This window comes from Mobula hypostoma, chromosome 2, assembly GCF_963921235.1.
Source record: "Mobula hypostoma chromosome 2, sMobHyp1.1, whole genome shotgun sequence".
Taxonomy (NCBI): domain Eukaryota; kingdom Metazoa; phylum Chordata; class Chondrichthyes; order Myliobatiformes; family Myliobatidae; genus Mobula; species Mobula hypostoma.
In genome coordinates this window covers 146971435-146988196 of record NC_086098.1, presented here as the reverse complement: position 1 = coordinate 146988196, position 16762 = coordinate 146971435, and the positions used below count along the sequence as shown (strand labels likewise).

The window sequence follows — 16762 nt, the reverse complement described above, 5'->3', positions numbered from 1 at the left end:
TATTTTACAAATGTAGGAGTGGGGAAATCCTGATTCTTCCTATATGTTCTATATTTTTCTCTCTCCTCTGCCAATCAACTATAAATAGAAAACAGGTTCTCACAATATAGAAATTTTGTCTATTTCAGTCCGTTCCCTCCCCTCACTGTGAATTATTTTGGCTGTTTAATTCTCCATTTTCCTACCACACCTCAACCACCAGATGCTTTGTCGTTTTCTCCTCCAAGCAGGATTTCAGCAGGGAGACATTAAAATATTCACAGCAGCTGAGACAGATTGAGTTAGAAGGAAAGTGAATAATTGGTTTCCTATTGATGTATTTCTCTCATTTTCTCCTGTAATCATTGCAGATTGAGAGGTTCTCTGTATTCCAACATGAAATAATTTGTTCTGAAATAGCACTGTTCCACATGTGCTCAATAAACATGATTGCAGTTTTTGCTGGAATGATTCTAGTCTGTGTGTTGTACTGTAGGTGCATTTATCAAGCACTACATTGTAAGTCTGTAGTGCTTTGCTTAAAGCCAATATGAAATGATAGATTTTTAAGATGTGTTTAAAATTAAGTTACTAATGTAAACTAATTATTGAACTGCATTGGGCTAATTATGAAAATATGGTAAGTGCGCATGTGGCTGATTAATTGCACAGTGAATCAATTGGGCCTCCTGCGTGCAGAAGGCTCCCTTTTTGTGCGGGCTTCTGAGTGCGGACATTTGACGTCTCCTTGGGCCCAGTTTCTCACTCCCGCGCTGTAAATTGCCACACAAGTACGGTGGCTGACGTGACTCAGTAACAATGTTTAATCCTACTGTTCCGTTGTTATTCTTGCTCCACACACACCTAACAATTATGTTTACCCTTTTTACAGATTTACAGTCGTTGTGAAAGTAATAAGATCTCAAATCATAGACGAAGACTTGCTGTGGCTGGAGGAGTTGTTCTGTCCATCATTGTGTCTCCTGTGTTAGCTGCAGTGACAGTTGGTAAGGTTTAACATTGAGCAATAACATCAAGTTGAATTATTTATTAGCAGCTTTCACACCCTAAGTGTTGCCCTTTTAAGTGAGGAAGGATATTTGGGATCCTTATATGATTTTTGATGCACAAGAAATAAATTTTACCATCTTTGCATCTAGCTAAAGACTAAGCAAAAGCTACAAGATTTTGTTTAAAAAAAAAATGCCCTTAAATAAGGGTGCCAAGGTACAGCGGACAGCGGATAGCGTGACGCCATTACAGCTTGGAATGCTGGAGTTTGGAGTTCAATTCTGACGTCCTCTGTAAGAAATTTTCGGCAATTTTCCCATGTGTGCATGGATTTCCTGCAGGTGCTCCAGTTTCCTCCCACAGTCCAAAAACATACCAGTTAGTTGGCTAATTGGCCATTGTAAATTGTCCTTTGATTAGGCTGGGGTTAAATAAGTGGTTTGCTGGGTGGTGTGGCTCACTGGGTCAGAAGGGCCTGTTCTGCACTGAATTTTAAAAAAATGCTTGCCTCTGTGTAAATATCACTGTGATTTGGTAATAGTGGTTAATGTAATTTTCTGAAGAATATTTGAATTCTTTTATTTGCTTTTTAAGGTATTGGTGTACCTATAATGCTGGCATATGTTTATGGCGTTGTCCCAGTTTCGCTCTGTCGGAGTGATTGGTGCGGAGTTACAACTGGAAATGGAAAAGGTGTAAAGATTGAAATAGATGAAGATGCTGCCTCTGGTAAATATCTTCTTTTTAAGCTCATCATCCCTACTGGGGCATAGGCCACCAATAGCAGCTGTCGTGGGCCAGTCTTTCAAGTTGTCCCCAGGTGTAGTCAATCAAAGAGCCTTTCTCTGCTAGGGATGAGGTCTTTGGAGCTTCTGTTGGCATTTCTGTAGCACTTCTGGTAAATATAACGAATATTTAATCAAGAATTAAAAGCTGCCTGGTTCAATTTATTCTATATGTTCCAAATAATTAGCTTCCTAATTGTTTATAAAGATTGTCAAGTGTCAAAGATGGTACAAAGCTCTCAAGAGGAAGAGCAATCCATCTATCTTGCCTGTAGCTATTGCCATTCGTAACTTCTGCATTGTCCTTCTGTCAAATTACTCCATGTTGTGACTAAAACAGCAGTCGATCAAGGATGCCACAAGAAAACAGCATCCATCATAAAGAACAGCCACCATTCTGGCCATGCTCTCTTCTCACTACTACCAATGGGGCAGGAGGTACAGGAACCTTAGATCCTACACTGGCAGGTTCAGGAACAGTTATTGCCCTACCATCAGGTTCCTGAACCAGTGTGGATAATTTCACTCACCTCAACTGTGAACTGATTCCACAACCTATGAACTCACTTTCAAGACTTTAGTTATCTATCTATTTATCTCCTTAAGCAGTTTGTCTTCTTTTGAACTTTGGTTGCGTATCAGTTTTTGTTTATATACAGTTTTTCATAAATTCAATTGTATTTCTTTATTTTCCTGTGAATGCCTGTAAGAAAATGAAGCTCAGGGTAGTATATGGTGATATCATCATCATCATCAGGTGCTGTGCCCAGTTTGAGCTTTGACTGCCATGGCCCACACACTCCTGTTTCAGGTCAAGTGGATCAATTCATTGGTATTCATTTCCTTTTCTCTGGCTACTGTCTCCATCATCATTTGTCTTTGCCTTCCTTTTGTTTTCTTCCCTTCAATCTTTCCCATAATTACCGTGCATTCTAACTCCTCTTTCCTAATCGCATGTCCAATGAAGTTACGTTGCCTTTTCATGATCTCATACATTATTTCTCTCTTTGTGCTTGATCTGTTCATGACATCCTCATTAGATATTCGTTTTGTCCATGATATTCTTTGCATCCTCCTCAAAATCCACATCTCTGCTGCTTCAATTCATTTCCTCATGTTACTAGATATTGTCCAACATTCTGATCCATATAACATAACTGGATAAACGTAACATTTCAGTGCTCTGAGGCGGGTTGTCATACCTAGTTTAGTGTTGGTCAGTATACTCTAAATTATCATAAAGGTGTCTTTTGCCATCCCTGTTCTACTTTTGATGTCCATGTCGCACCTGCCATCTGATGTCACCCAGCTTCCTAAGTAGCAAAAGATATACATATTTTAAATAACAAATTTACTTTGAACCTGGATATAGATCACACAGATGGGTCACTCTAGTCCACACTGCATGCACAATGCAAAGAAGATTAATCACCTTCTGAGCGCAACAAAGTCATTCACTTCAACTCAGATGAGCCTACTATCATCTGACATGTTTGAGTTCATTTGTATTTTGGTTATCTTTGCAGAAGAAGGAGTTGCAGTCGGTGATCCTGACTTTATTCAGAGAGTCAAAGAGCAGTACAGCACAGTAATAGGCACTTTGGCCCATCTAGACCATGCCAAACTATTAATCTGCCTAGTCCCATTGACGCACCCAGACCATAGCCCCTATACCCCTCCCATCCATGTACTTATTCAAACTTCTCTTAAGTGTTGATATCAATCCCGCATCTACCAATTCCATTGGCAGCTTGTTCCACACTCTCACCACCCTCTGAGTGAATAAGTTCCCTGTCATGTTCCCCTTAAATATTTCACTTTTTACCCTTAACCCATGACCATAAGTCCTAGTCTGACCCAGCCTCAGTGGAAAAAGCCTGCTTGAAAGTACTCTAATTTACATGAATAATGAATCAGGCTCATAAGGTCATATGCCACAAAAAACGGGACATTAGAAAAATTCAGCAGGTCAAGCAGTATCTAGAGGCAAAAGGTGACTCTACATCAGGACTAAGGGGGAGGATTGTCAGTGTACTGAAGTATTGAGTACAGGAGTTGGGATGTTATGTTGAAGTTGTTGATGTGGCCTAATTTGGGGTATTGTGTCCAGGTTTGATCACCTACCTACAGGAAAGATGTCAATAAAGTTGAAAGAGTGCAGAGAAAATTTACAAGGATGTTGCCAGGACTAGAGGATTTGAGTAGGTTAGGACTTTATTCCCTAGAGTGTAGAAGTTTGAGGGAGATTTGATAATTTTGTATACCTCTATGAAGGGGATAGATAGAGTAAGTACAAGCAGGCTGTTTCCACTGAGGTTGGGTGAAACTAGCACTAGAAGTCATGGATTAAGGGTAAAAGTTGAAATGTTTAAGGGGCACAAGGAGGAATTTCTTCACTCTGAGGGTGGTATGAATGTGGAACGGGCTGGTAGATGCAGATTTGATCTCAAAATTTAAGAGAAATTTGGATGGGTATGTGGATGGGGTGTGGAGGGCTGTGATTCAGGTGCAGGTTGATGAGACTAAGCAGATTAATAGATTGGCATGGACTAGTTGGGCCAGAGGGCCTGTGTCAGTGCTGAGGTGTTCTAAGACTCTGTGATAGAAGGAAACCGGTGGAGGTGTGAGGTGATGAGCAGAGGGGAAGGTGGGGAGTGTGTGGGAGGGGTGAACAAAGGAAGAGGAAACAGGTGTGTGTGTGCTTGGGAAAAAGTAATCTGGTTTTACCACCACCTACCTGCCTCTGTCCCAACCCACCTGTGTACCTCTGTACACCGGCAATCTTTTGTCTTCCCTCTTCATGCTGATGCTGGGTCTAGGCCCAAAATCCCATCGTACTCTTTTTACTTCAAAGGTTGTTTGATCCACTGAGTTCTTCCAGTACCTCTGGTCATGGTCCTTCTGAATTATTTTTTAAACTTTAACACTGTGAGACTTTAGGTGGAAAGTTTCTTGTCTCATTGCCTGTTCCTGACAACAAGAGATATGTTGAACACCAACTGGGTAAAATTGCAAAGTCAGGCAAATCTTTCAAACCTTCTACTTCCCTGATTTCTCTCCCTGATGAGGAATGCGGTTTTCAAATGTTTTTTAAACCATGTGAAGAATAATGCTTTTCTTTCCCCAACCTCGGCTCCTGACAGAATTTTCAAAGTACTTGCGCTGTGAGCACCATCCCTGTTCATTGCTTTTCATAGCCTGTCAATGTCTTTACAACGTTACAGTTTTTTCAAAGGCAAAACACTGCCCTATTAGTCAAAATCCAGTCAGGATTGTTTAATGTCATTTCCAGTACCCAAGTGTAAAGGAGAACAAAATATTTGTTACTCTGGATCCGATGCAGCATAAAAAAACACAACAATAATAATAATTTTTAAAAATGCAATAAAGATAACTACATAAGATAACTTGTATACATAGACTGATTGTATGTCCATGAAGTGACACTAGGTACCGGAGTGTCTGTACATAAGGTGACAGATAGGAAACAATAAAGTAGTGGTATTGGGACTGGATTCATATGAAAAAATTGCATGATACAAGAATAGACTCTTTATCTTCAGAAGCACTTCCCTTTTTCTGTCTCTGTGTTTTGCCTTTTGCTTCTTGCTTCATATTAATTTTTCTTTGCATTATTTATGCTTGACTCAATACCAGCTTCTTCATCCAGGACCTTTGTCAATTGCTTCTGAAGGAGATTATTTTGTCTTTTAACTGAAGCAACTGGAAAGCTTATCTGGGCAGACACTGATATACCAAACACAGATGGTTTGCTTCAATTTGTTATTGTCTGTGGGCAAATGTAATCAGACTGAAGAAAATGAACTTGTTAAACACTGTCATGTCAGGTGGAAATTCTAAACATCAAAACTTGTTTGATCTTCAAGTTCAGTTTATTGTCATTCAACCATACACATATATACCACCAAACAATGTTCCCTCAAATGTGTGAGCATGCACGTCTTTTGCTACTAGTGCCCAAAGGAATTTAAACTGCGTACAAAAGGTTGTCCTCAACATGTTAAACATATTTCATGATCGTACACGATCACATTTTCTTTTCCAGTTTCTGATGTGGATGGTGTTGATAACGTAGAGTTTGCGATGATTTGTCTGCAGATTTTAGAACTGGCTTATTTATTCTGTTTTTTACTGAAGAAATTATTGATTCACTATGTCAAATTCCAAAGAAGCAAAGGAGGTGAAGCACGAAAGAACTGCCAGTTTATTTAAAGCAGAATAGTTTAATGAAACAGTAGAAACTGCTAAACCGAAAGTTCGTGGGGTCAGCAACATGCAGCTACGAAAAATATTTACATTCAATACAAAAACTGGTGTTACCTGCCTGTATTGTCGCTATGCAAAAGTTGCTGGAGAATTTGCAAGTGGGAAGAAGTGGAGTGACATTTGGAAACTTGACTTTTTAAAGCATCATTTAGCAAGCAAATCATATGTGGGCGGTATGCAAAAGGTCCAGTGAGAAATCCTTCATTACCTGCTAAAGGCCTGCTAGGCATGGTTTGTGAGAGTGCAGATGACTGAGAGCGAAAACAATCAAACCCAGAGGAGATCTAAGTTCTTATTGACAGTGTTTTGCTGGCTGTTAAAATGAATACCTCCATATATAAAATTCAGTACGCACATGGTGTTGTCATTGGGCAGACAATTGCACGGCACAAGATTTTTCCGCACATTTGTCATTACAAATTAGAAGGAACATTGCTGCCAAACGAAACTCAGGTTAGAGGAGCAATACCTTATATTCGTCCAGGTAGCCTCCAATCTGATGGCATGATCATCGATTTCTCGAACTTCCGGTAAATGCCACTCCCCTTCACAATTCCCCATTCTTGTTTCCTTCTCTCCTTACCTGCCCATCACCTCCCTCTGGTGCTCCTCTTCCTTCTCTTTCTTCCATGGTCTTCTACCCTCTCCTATCAGATTCCCTGTCCTCCAGCCCTTTATCTCTTTCACCAATCAACTTCCCAACTCTTTACTTCCCCCCACCCCTCTCGGTTTCACCCATCACCTGCCACTTATACTTCTTCCTCCTCTCCCCCCACTTTCTTACTCTGACCTCATCTTTTTTCCAGTCCTGATGAGAGGCCTCGGCTGGAAACATCGACTGTTTACTCGTTTGCATTGATACTGCCTGATCTGCTGAGTTCCTCCAGCATTTTATGTGTGTTGCTTAGGATTTCTAGCATCTGCAGATTTTCTTTGGACCAAGGTGCACAACACAGTATATATACTCACACACATAACACATGAAATAATAATACAAAAAGTCAATTAACAAATAATCTTTTGGAGCTGGAAGCACCAGAGAGGCATTCTGTAATGATCAATCGTTTAGGGTAAGATGACCTTGCCTGGTTTCTCAGGGCTGGTGTGTCCGCCCCGGCACTCCTTCTCTGCCACCTGCCCCACACCCCTTCCGCAGTGCTCCACCCTCACCATTTCCAACATCCTTTGCTCCTGTGAGACTTACAGGTTCGTTCTCTGCTCCTCGTTGAGAAATATGAATCTCAGATAGTTGGAAAGGAGACCCCGATGGTTTCCTCACAATCCTTGCCGTCAGATGCCTTGTAATTCCCGTACCAGATGGTGATGCAGCTAGGCAGGGCACTCTCAATGGTGCTCCTATGGACATCCCTCCAGATCAATTCACACCATCATTACTTTGCAAGATTAATTATTCTTAACATGGTGTTGACAATATTCTTTCTTTTTGGCTTTACCAAAGATCAGCCTTTGTTTTTATTTAACCTAGGATTTTTCCAGTAACATGGTAATTGTCAATCCTGTGGCCATTGTAACACTTATTCCTATTAAGGATATAGGTTTCAGCATTGGCAGGAGGCTTTGCTGTGGTTAGCACAATGATTTATTCACATTGTTTGGAAAAATTTCAACATTAGATATTTTTATGTCAGGTACCCAAGTGCCAATGACCATTGTGTTGAAGTTGAAGTTTAATTGTCATTCAACCGTATAGAGCTACACGAAACAACATTCCTCTGAGGCCAAGGTGCAAAACACAGTAACAACAGTCATACACAGCACAAGGCACATATAGGAGAAAGACATAGAGTTGGAAAAAAGAATGATAATATAAATAAAATAATAATATAGCCCAAGTCACTGAGTGTCATGGTGTGTAGATTAATAGTGCTTGGATGTTGTTTTGGGGCCATGCTTCTGCAAGAAGCATGCAGCACTTCCTCATCTCGCGTAAGTACAGCTGTAGACGAACGCAATCCAGCTTGTCTTCCACCGAGCCAACACTGGAGAGCAGCTCCGGCAGCCACGACAAGTGACCCCGAGGTACGAGGGCCTGGTCCGCACAACAACCGAGGCCATGCAGCTCTCCCACCATCAGTCTCACCAAGAGCCAGTGAATCAGACTAGCAGTATTCTTGCAGTATGAAATGCCCTATGGTAGCTTATTTTCATCTCATATTGTTCCCCACCTCCACATTTCCCAGTTACCTTTTACGTGAAAACTGCTGTAGAATGTTAGAATTCGCAAGGGATGTTTAATTCCATTACATCCCCACCCTGTCGTTTCTGAAAAGCTTGTTGAGAAATCAGCATTGCTGAGATCAGAAGTCATTCTGCAATCTTGTGAGAAAGGCCATCAGATCTCCCTGGTCTCTAGGTAGATATGGTGACATATACAGTACATACTTCGATTTAGTTTGAATTTTGGTCTAAAGTTTTAGGTCAAACTTGTTTGATTTAAGTGGACTGTAGAGGTTCTTTGATACTGAAGCACAATTTTATAACTTGAACACATTTCTATTTCTAGCATCTTCTCCAAAGTTGAGATTGGAATATACCCATGGTGTAAGTCAGTTCTGTCTTGTATAATTTTATTTCTGTCCATTCAAATTTGACTTTTAACTTGCCTGTATGAATAGTGGTTATTTGTACTTAGCCCCTCTGTACAAACATTGAGAAGAGTCCATAAGACAGGGGAGCAGAAATAGGCCGTTCAGCCATTGTGTCTGCTCCACCATTTCATCATGGCTGATTTATTATCCCTCTCAACCTCATTCTCTTGCTTTCTCGCCGTAATCTTTGACTAGGCAAGAACCCATCAAACTCCGCTTTAAATATACTCAATGACTTAGCCTCCACAGTCGTCTGTGGCAATATATTTCACAGATTAATCACCCTTTGGCTAAAGAAATTCCTCATCTTTGTTCTAGCGAACACTAAGTCTATTATTGTTTGGAGAGCAGAGTTTCTATAACTTCTTTTAACTGATCCTGTATATATTCAATGTTGGCATTAGTTGGAATGGTAAAACAAATCGAAGTTGTTAATTGTACAGTTAAAAGATGAAATTATTCCAAAGTTCTTTATTTCAAAGGCTGCAGCTTCTTTAAAACAACGGTACACCTTCCATGTTCCTATGGTATTAAGTATTGATTCTTCATGTTTTTGGCAGTTAATGAGCCGCGGCCAAGGTTGCATAACCACAGTATCAGTGGTAGCAGCGTGCAAGAGGTAACCAGTGGCCTGAGTGCAAGTGGAAGCAATCTGGACAGGGCAGGTGTAAAACTGGAGAATGACCAGTCAGCAAGCACGGTAGCATTAGCAGGAAGCATGCTCAGCGCTGAGCAGGATTCTTCAAACAGGTATAGTAAAGTTACATGAAACAGCCTCCTGTATAGCCGCAGAGCACTACAGCACAGGGCCTTCACCCATCTAGTTAATACCGAACTCTTATTCTGCCTAGTCCCATCCACCCAGAGCACCATTAAATACTCCCATCACCCAGGACATGCCCTTTTCTCATTGCTACCATCAGAGAGGAGGTACAGGAGCCTGAAGACACACACTCAACATTTCAGGAACAGCTTCTTTCCCCTCTGCCATCAGATTTCTGAATAGACACGAAGCTATTACAATACCTCATTATTTTGCTCTCTTTTTGTAATTATTTAATTTTTATATATTTCTTATTGTTATTTATAGTTTTTTATTATTGTGTATTATGCACTGCTGCACAAAACAACATTTTTCACAAATACTTGTATCCCAGAGATATTAAACCTGATTCTGGCCATAGCCATACCCTTCCCGTCCATGCACTTATCCAAACTTCTCTGAACTATTGCAATCAAACCCACGTCCACCATTTCCTCTGGCAGCTCGTTCCACATTCTCACCACCCTCTGATTGAAGAGGTTTCCCTTAAACATGTCACTTTTCACCTTTAACCCATCACCTCTAGTTCCAGTCTCACTGAACCCTAGTGGAAAAAGCCCACTTGCATTCACTCTATCTGTGCCACTGATAAGGGATATTTGGGGATAACTTACACAAGTCAGTTATTAAGCTCTGCTGAGCATGGAATTACGTGTAACATTAACTGTGTTACTTTTATTAATAAATCGGCTTGTCAGCTATGAGATTGTTTGGTTGGCATTGAAGCAGAACTCTGCTAAATCTAAGGACTAAGATGGTTAGAAGCCATGGATGGGCCACCTGCCTCACCAGTCATAATGAACTCAGTTGATTATTTACCCATTCGCTTCTGCACTTTTACTTCTTCACTCCCCCCCCCCTCCACTGATAACATTAAGTAAATGCTTCTGTCAGAATATTGATCAGAAGTGGGAATGCTTTTAGTGTATTACTCTTAGTTCCAAGACTGCACTTGTATGTAAAACGAGATTAAAGGTTGGCTTTATTTATCGCATGTTCTTCAGAACATAAAGTGAATTGTGGTGTTTGTATCAAATCAAATCAGCAAAGATGTGCAGGGGGCAGCCTGCAACTGTTGCCATGCTTCCTGCGCCAACGTAACATGCCCACAACTTACTAACCCTTACCCGTGCATCCTTGGAATGTGGGAGGAAACCAGAGCACCTGGAGAAGCCCACACAGTTGTGGAGAGAACGGACAAACTCCTTACAGACAGCAGCGGTAATTGAACCCTGCATTGTATTTTGGAAATAGAACTGGCCAAAAAGAAAGCTCATCTCTTCTCTGCCAATGTTTTGCCAATTGCACTGCACTGTATTATGAGGATAGCATCCAGGAGCTGGGGCTGAGTTTGTCAATGGGAATAGAGAAGAAAACCCTCCACTGTTTGGAAATGTACCTAACATAAAGGTTAATCATCTTAGCCACTGGACACCTCTCAGACCACATTCAGCTACTTCATCAATGATCTTCCTTCAGTCATAAGGTCAGATGTTCACTGATAACTGCACAATGTTCAACACCATTCACAACCCAGATAATGAAGCAGCCCACGTCCAAATGCAGCAAGACTCGGACAGTCATGACCTGGATACCTATAAGCCTGGTCAGGAGCTGCGACGTTCACAGATGCCTGCCCAGCATTCAACATCATTCACAACTCTGGTAATGAGGCAGCCCACATCCAAATGCAACAGGACCAGCCAGTTTTCAGGCCTGGGCTGATAGGTGGTAAGTAATATTTACGCCACACAAGTGCCAGGCAACGTTGATACTCAACAAGAAGAAGTCCAGTTATCGCACCCTGACCTTCAATGGCATCACCATCGCTGAATCTCCCACATTATCAACATCCTGTGGTTACCACAGAGCAGAAACTGAACTGCACTGGCCATATAAACAATCTGATTACAAGGACCAGTCAGACACTATGACCTGCAATGAGTCGCTCATCTCCTAACTCCCCAAAGCCTGTCCACCATCTGCAAGGCTCAGGTCAGGAGTGTGATGGAACACTCTCCACTTGCCTGGGTGGATGCAGCCTCAACAATACCATACAGAACACCCACTCCACCAGTGCACAGTAACAGCAGTGTGAACCGTACAGGATGCACGGTAGCAGCCCAGCAAGAGCAATACCCAAAATGCTAGAGGAACTCAGCAGGTCAGGCAGCATCTGTGGAGAGAAATATACAGTCAACATGTTGGATCAGGACCCTTCATTGGGACTGATGAAGAGTCTTGGCTCAAAACATCGACTGTTTATTCCCCTCCATAGATGCTGCCTGACCTGATGAGTTCCTCCAGCATCTGCAGATTGAGTTTATGGTTAGCAGCTCACCAAGACTCCATAGACAGCACCTTCCAAGCCGGTTAAAAGGGCAGGCAGCAAAAAAGATAGGAACGCCACCAACTGTAAGTTGTCCTCCAAGCCGCACACCTTCCTAACTTGGAAACACATGTTTGTTTCTTCACGGTCACTGGGTCAGAATCCTCAAATTCTCTCCCTAACAACATTATAGGTGTGTCCACACCTCAAGGCCTAATGCAGTTCGCAAAGACAGCTCACCAATCTTCCCTTTGAATTTGTGGACTTAAGTTAATGGGCACCACGGTAGTGTAATGTTCAGTGCATCGCTTTACAACACCAGGAATTGGGCTTCAGTCCCTGCTGCTGTCTATAAGGAGCTTCTGTATTCTACCTGTGACCGTGTGGGTTTCCTTCCACAGTCCAAAGGTGTACAGGTTAGGGGTGAGTGAGTTGTGACATTCTATGTTGATGTCAAAGGCAAGGCGACACTTGCAGACTGCCCAGTGCACATCTTCAGACTGTGTTGGTCATTAATGCGAGTGATGCATTTCACTGTTATGTTTCTGTGTACATGTGACAAATAAAGCTAATCTTTCATAATCATCCAATAATGCATTATGATTTCAGTGATCTGTTCTAAATACTGCTTCTGCTCTAGGGAAGGAAAGAACATAGAGGTCCATGTGGATATTGAAACAGAGCCTGGTGGGGCAAAAGACCGCAGTAGCAGTAGCTATTTGTCTGTTCACAGCTTGTCCATGGAATCACCACACTGTTCTCGAGAACTGTTATGCAGCACTAGCCCAAACACCGAAAGGATTTCCATTCAAACTTGTGTATGAAAGGCTTTAAACACTAGCGCTTTTCAGGTACGGTAATTTTTCTCTCAGTAATGAAAGCTTAAAATAAAAGCATTTTTTGATAGTTGAGTTTTTAAGTTGTAATGTACCAATAACAGATTCAAGATTCAAGATTGTTTAATGCCATTTACAATCCACAAATGTAAAGGAGAACAAAATAATTGTTGCTCTGGATCTGATGTAGATAAAAAACACAATAATTTTAAAAAAACATAATAAATATAAATACATAAGGTAGCTTATATACATTGATTGTACGTCCATAAAATGAACCTAAGCCCATGAGTGTCTGTACATTAGGTGACTCTGACAGGAAATGATTAAGCAGTGGTGGTGTGGAGGTGTTGACCAGCCTCACAGTAACTGTTTTTGAGTCTGGTGGTCCTGGTGAGGATGCTATGTTAGCCTTCTCCCAGATGGGAGTGGGACAAACAGTCTGTATGCAGGGTGGGTGGGATCCTTCATGATGTTCCAGTTTTAGGTGAAACCTTGCTCATCTCAATAACAAACGTACTTTTCTTCAGAAAGAAGGAAATAACAAAATTGATTATTTTAATAAACATTACCAGCCTGGGTAAAGGCAGAATTTATTATTGTAAAAAGTCAGTTTTAAAATGGCAGTTTATCTCAGAAGTGTGAACTTGTCTAATGGTGACCACTGGAGGGGGTGATTGCTCACAAGTTAACCGCTTTATTTCCATGACAACAGTAACAGTTGTTTTCTTATTTCATTCAGGATTGAATGTGCCACCTTCTCCCTCTGGTTGGTGAAAATCCACTGATATCTCTGTGCTTGATTATTCAAACTGTGACAACAGCAATCTGACGTCTTAATTACGACATCGTGCTGTGACGTTTGTCTTCTGAGATGAATGCTGAGGTGCAAACCTGCAGTTTCACCACTGGCCGATTCTGAAGCTGTTTGCACAGTGTAATATTGCCAATTCTAAAGGCCTTTTGCTGCGAAGGATCGCTGTTGTTTTAATGGAAGTACCAAGGAAGTATAAATCTAGTTAGTGTAGAGTTTTCTACAGTCTCTGATTATGGTTCCCTTAATCAGAGACCACCGAGTGCCAGAAATATGTGTTTTCGGTATGTGGAGTTATTGGAGTAACTGAACAGAATTGACTTCCACAAGACTTTGAAAGCATTGCAGGAATATACACCGATTATATTAAAAGCTTCGAAGTACTCAGCAGACGACATTAGCCTGCAAGAATTTGGAACAGCATGTTTAATATCTCAAATGTGCGCAATAGCAGTGAATAAGTTACCAGGTATTATTGTTGAATTAAACGAGTCAGCTTTAGCTTTGTATCGGCCAGGAGAAAGTGTTATTTTTGGTCATTAAAAACAAGGTTTGGAGCTAAATAGTCAGATGGACCCTTGATAATCTTGGTAAAATGAACATATTACAATCTCCATTCTAAATTGCAAGCCTTGGTAGCAACACACTTTGAGCATGTCCTGTCAGAATGGAGGGCCGTTATCTGCTGCTGTGTTGAATTGTGCACCAAAGATTGACTGGATCCATCTGCAAAAACTGGTTCCATATCTTAAAGGAGCATTCCTTTATAAACTGATTCTTATTGCTGCCATCATAACAATGACGGCTCTTCCCCAAAGTTTCAACCGTTGATTTCTGTGAATAGCACTGAAGAACTGGGGCACCGTGGTAGCGTCGTGGCCAGGGTGACGCTATTACATCTCAGGGCGCTTCGGAGTTCTATTCCAGCGTCCTCTATAAGCAAGTTTGTACATTCCTTCCCGTGTGTGCATGGGTTTCCTTCCACAATTCAAAATCCATACCAGTTAGTAGGTGAATTGGTCATTGTAAATTGTGCTGTGATTAGGCTAGTGTTGAATAGGTGGGTTGTTGGGGGGTGCAGTTCAGTAGGCTGGAAGGGTCTGTTGCACGCTGTATCTCTAAATAAAATAATAAGACATTACCAGGCCAGGTCTCTATTGTGCCATATCCTTGCACCCAAAGTGCTATTGCCTTCGTCTTGAAGATTACACTACAGAAATTGTGTGTCACTTACAGGTCGCAAAAGCAGGCTGACCAAGCCGATTGAAACAGTTGATCCTTGAAAATAAAAGGATGCCTTGTGTTACAAGTCTTTTTTTTTAAATAATAAATACTTCCTTCATTGTTCATAAACCACTAAGTAAATATTTTGCAGTATTCTCAATGTGTTTTGTAAAGTCTGTTGTCAAGGGATGCTCCTTTAAAACTGCATGATTGCTTTCATTTAATTTAGAACATAATCCAGTTTAAAAGCATATATTGTCAATATTCATTGTAACTTCTGCTTTTTGCTGTTGTATGAGCATAACCAATGTGCACATGTCATTATGGCAGCTGAGATATTAAACATATTTGCCATTCAGTCTGGTGTAACTATTAGCTGGTCCTCAAGACATTAAGGTTACAAGGGAGTTACAATATATAAGACCTTAAGACATAGGAGCAGAAGTAGGCCTTTCGAGTCTGCTCTGTCATTCCACCATGGATGATTTATTATTCGTCTTATCGTGCCTTCTCCTTTGACACCCTGACTAATCAAGAACCTATCAACCTCCGCTTTAAATATACTGAATGATGGCCTCCACAGTAGTCTTTGGCAATGAATTTCACAAATTCACCACACTCTTGGCTAAAGAAATTCCTCCTCAACTCTGTTTTATATATAAAAACTTCACTAGGCCCCACCCACAGTGATGCATACAGTCAGGAAAGAATATTATGGAGTGGGTGTCTGCCATAAAACACAATAGCTGTGTAATAAATGGGTATGAAATGAAAATGCTTTAAATGTAAAGTGAATGAGAAATTTTGGATGTCTGTCCTTGCCTCCTGTATTATCGCAAAGAAATATAAGAATGTCTTCATTCTGGTGGGGGCTTCAAAACTACTGAGTGTTATCCTTAATAATGTGTTCACATTAAGTGTGTGTCTATGAGGACAATTGCTGAATATTCAAAAAGATGAATTTGAGCAAACTTTCTCACTATTGAATGATGTCACCTTTCAGAAACTTGAATAACTGGGTGTTTAATTTCCATTTCCTGAGTTTGGTTGAAGTCAATGTACTGTACAAGATTGGAAGTTTCGTTCAGTTTGATCAGTTGCCGTGCAGTTTCTGGCCAGGTTCAATACATTTAATATACTCAACCTGTTATTTAGAAGGTAGAGGTGAAATGTTAATTGTAACTTGAATTGAGGAATTTGAATTAGAATATATGCAGTACACCTGCTCATTAATGCAAGTATCTAATCAGCCAATCATGTGGCAGTAACTCAATGATTAAAGGCTGCAGACATGATCAAGAGGTTAGCTTATTGTTCAGACTAAACTTCAGAATGGGGAAGAAATGTGACCGAAGTGACTTGGACTGTGGAATGATTGTTGGTGCCTGATGGGGAGGTTTGAGTATCTCAGAAACTGCTGATTTCCTGGGATTTTCATGCACAACAGTGTGTGCAGAAGAGTTTACAGAGAATGGTGCGAAAAACAAAAAAAAAATCCAATGAGTGACTGTTCTGTGGGTGAAAACAAATTGCTAATGAGAGGTCCGGGGAGAACAGCCAGACTGGTTCAAGCTGACAGGAAGGTGACAGTAACTCAAATAACCAAGTATTACAACACTGGTGTGCAGAAGAGCATCTCTGAACACACAGCATCAGAAGACCACACCAGGTTTTTGTTCCTGTACCCAAAAAAGTGGCCACTTTATTTCACATTTTAAGGTTTTCACATTTAGGTAAAATTATGTTTCCTCATCAGAAAAGAAAGAACTAAATCTCTTGATAATATTTTATGAAAGCTAACTTACTAAGTGTAAAATGGAGCACAGGGGTGGGGGGGGGTGGTTTCTTTCTATGACCCATCTCCATCTTGAATATTGAAAGACCTTGATAGAGTGAATGTGGAGATGATTTTCCTATGATGGAGGAGTCTGAGACCAGAGGACACAGCCTCAGAATAGTGGGGCGTCCTTTTAGAACAGAAACATAGAAAACCTACAGCACAATATAGGCCCTTCAGCCCACAAAGCTGTGCTGAACGTGTCCTTACCTGAGAAATTACCTAGGG

The 16762-nt window shown here is 40.9% G+C and overlaps 1 protein-coding gene across 2 annotated transcripts in view; it reads left to right on the top strand.

The window, feature by feature from the left end:
- The window catches only part of si:ch211-278j3.3 (E3 ubiquitin-protein ligase RNF19A), an 86416-nt gene extending 71361 nt beyond the window's left edge, over nucleotides 1-15055 (top strand). For both annotated transcript variants that reach the window (XM_063040855.1, XM_063040856.1), the window contains exons 6-10: nucleotides 872-986; nucleotides 1585-1719; nucleotides 9232-9421; nucleotides 12464-12674; nucleotides 13402-15055. In XM_063040855.1, coding sequence (XP_062896925.1) covers nucleotides 872-986; nucleotides 1585-1719; nucleotides 9232-9421; nucleotides 12464-12647 — 624 coding nt within the window. In that variant the 3' untranslated portion in view covers nucleotides 12648-12674; nucleotides 13402-15055. The remainder of the gene's footprint in view (nucleotides 1-871; nucleotides 987-1584; nucleotides 1720-9231; nucleotides 9422-12463; nucleotides 12675-13401) is intronic.
- The last annotated feature ends 1707 nt before the right edge of the window (nucleotides 15056-16762 follow it).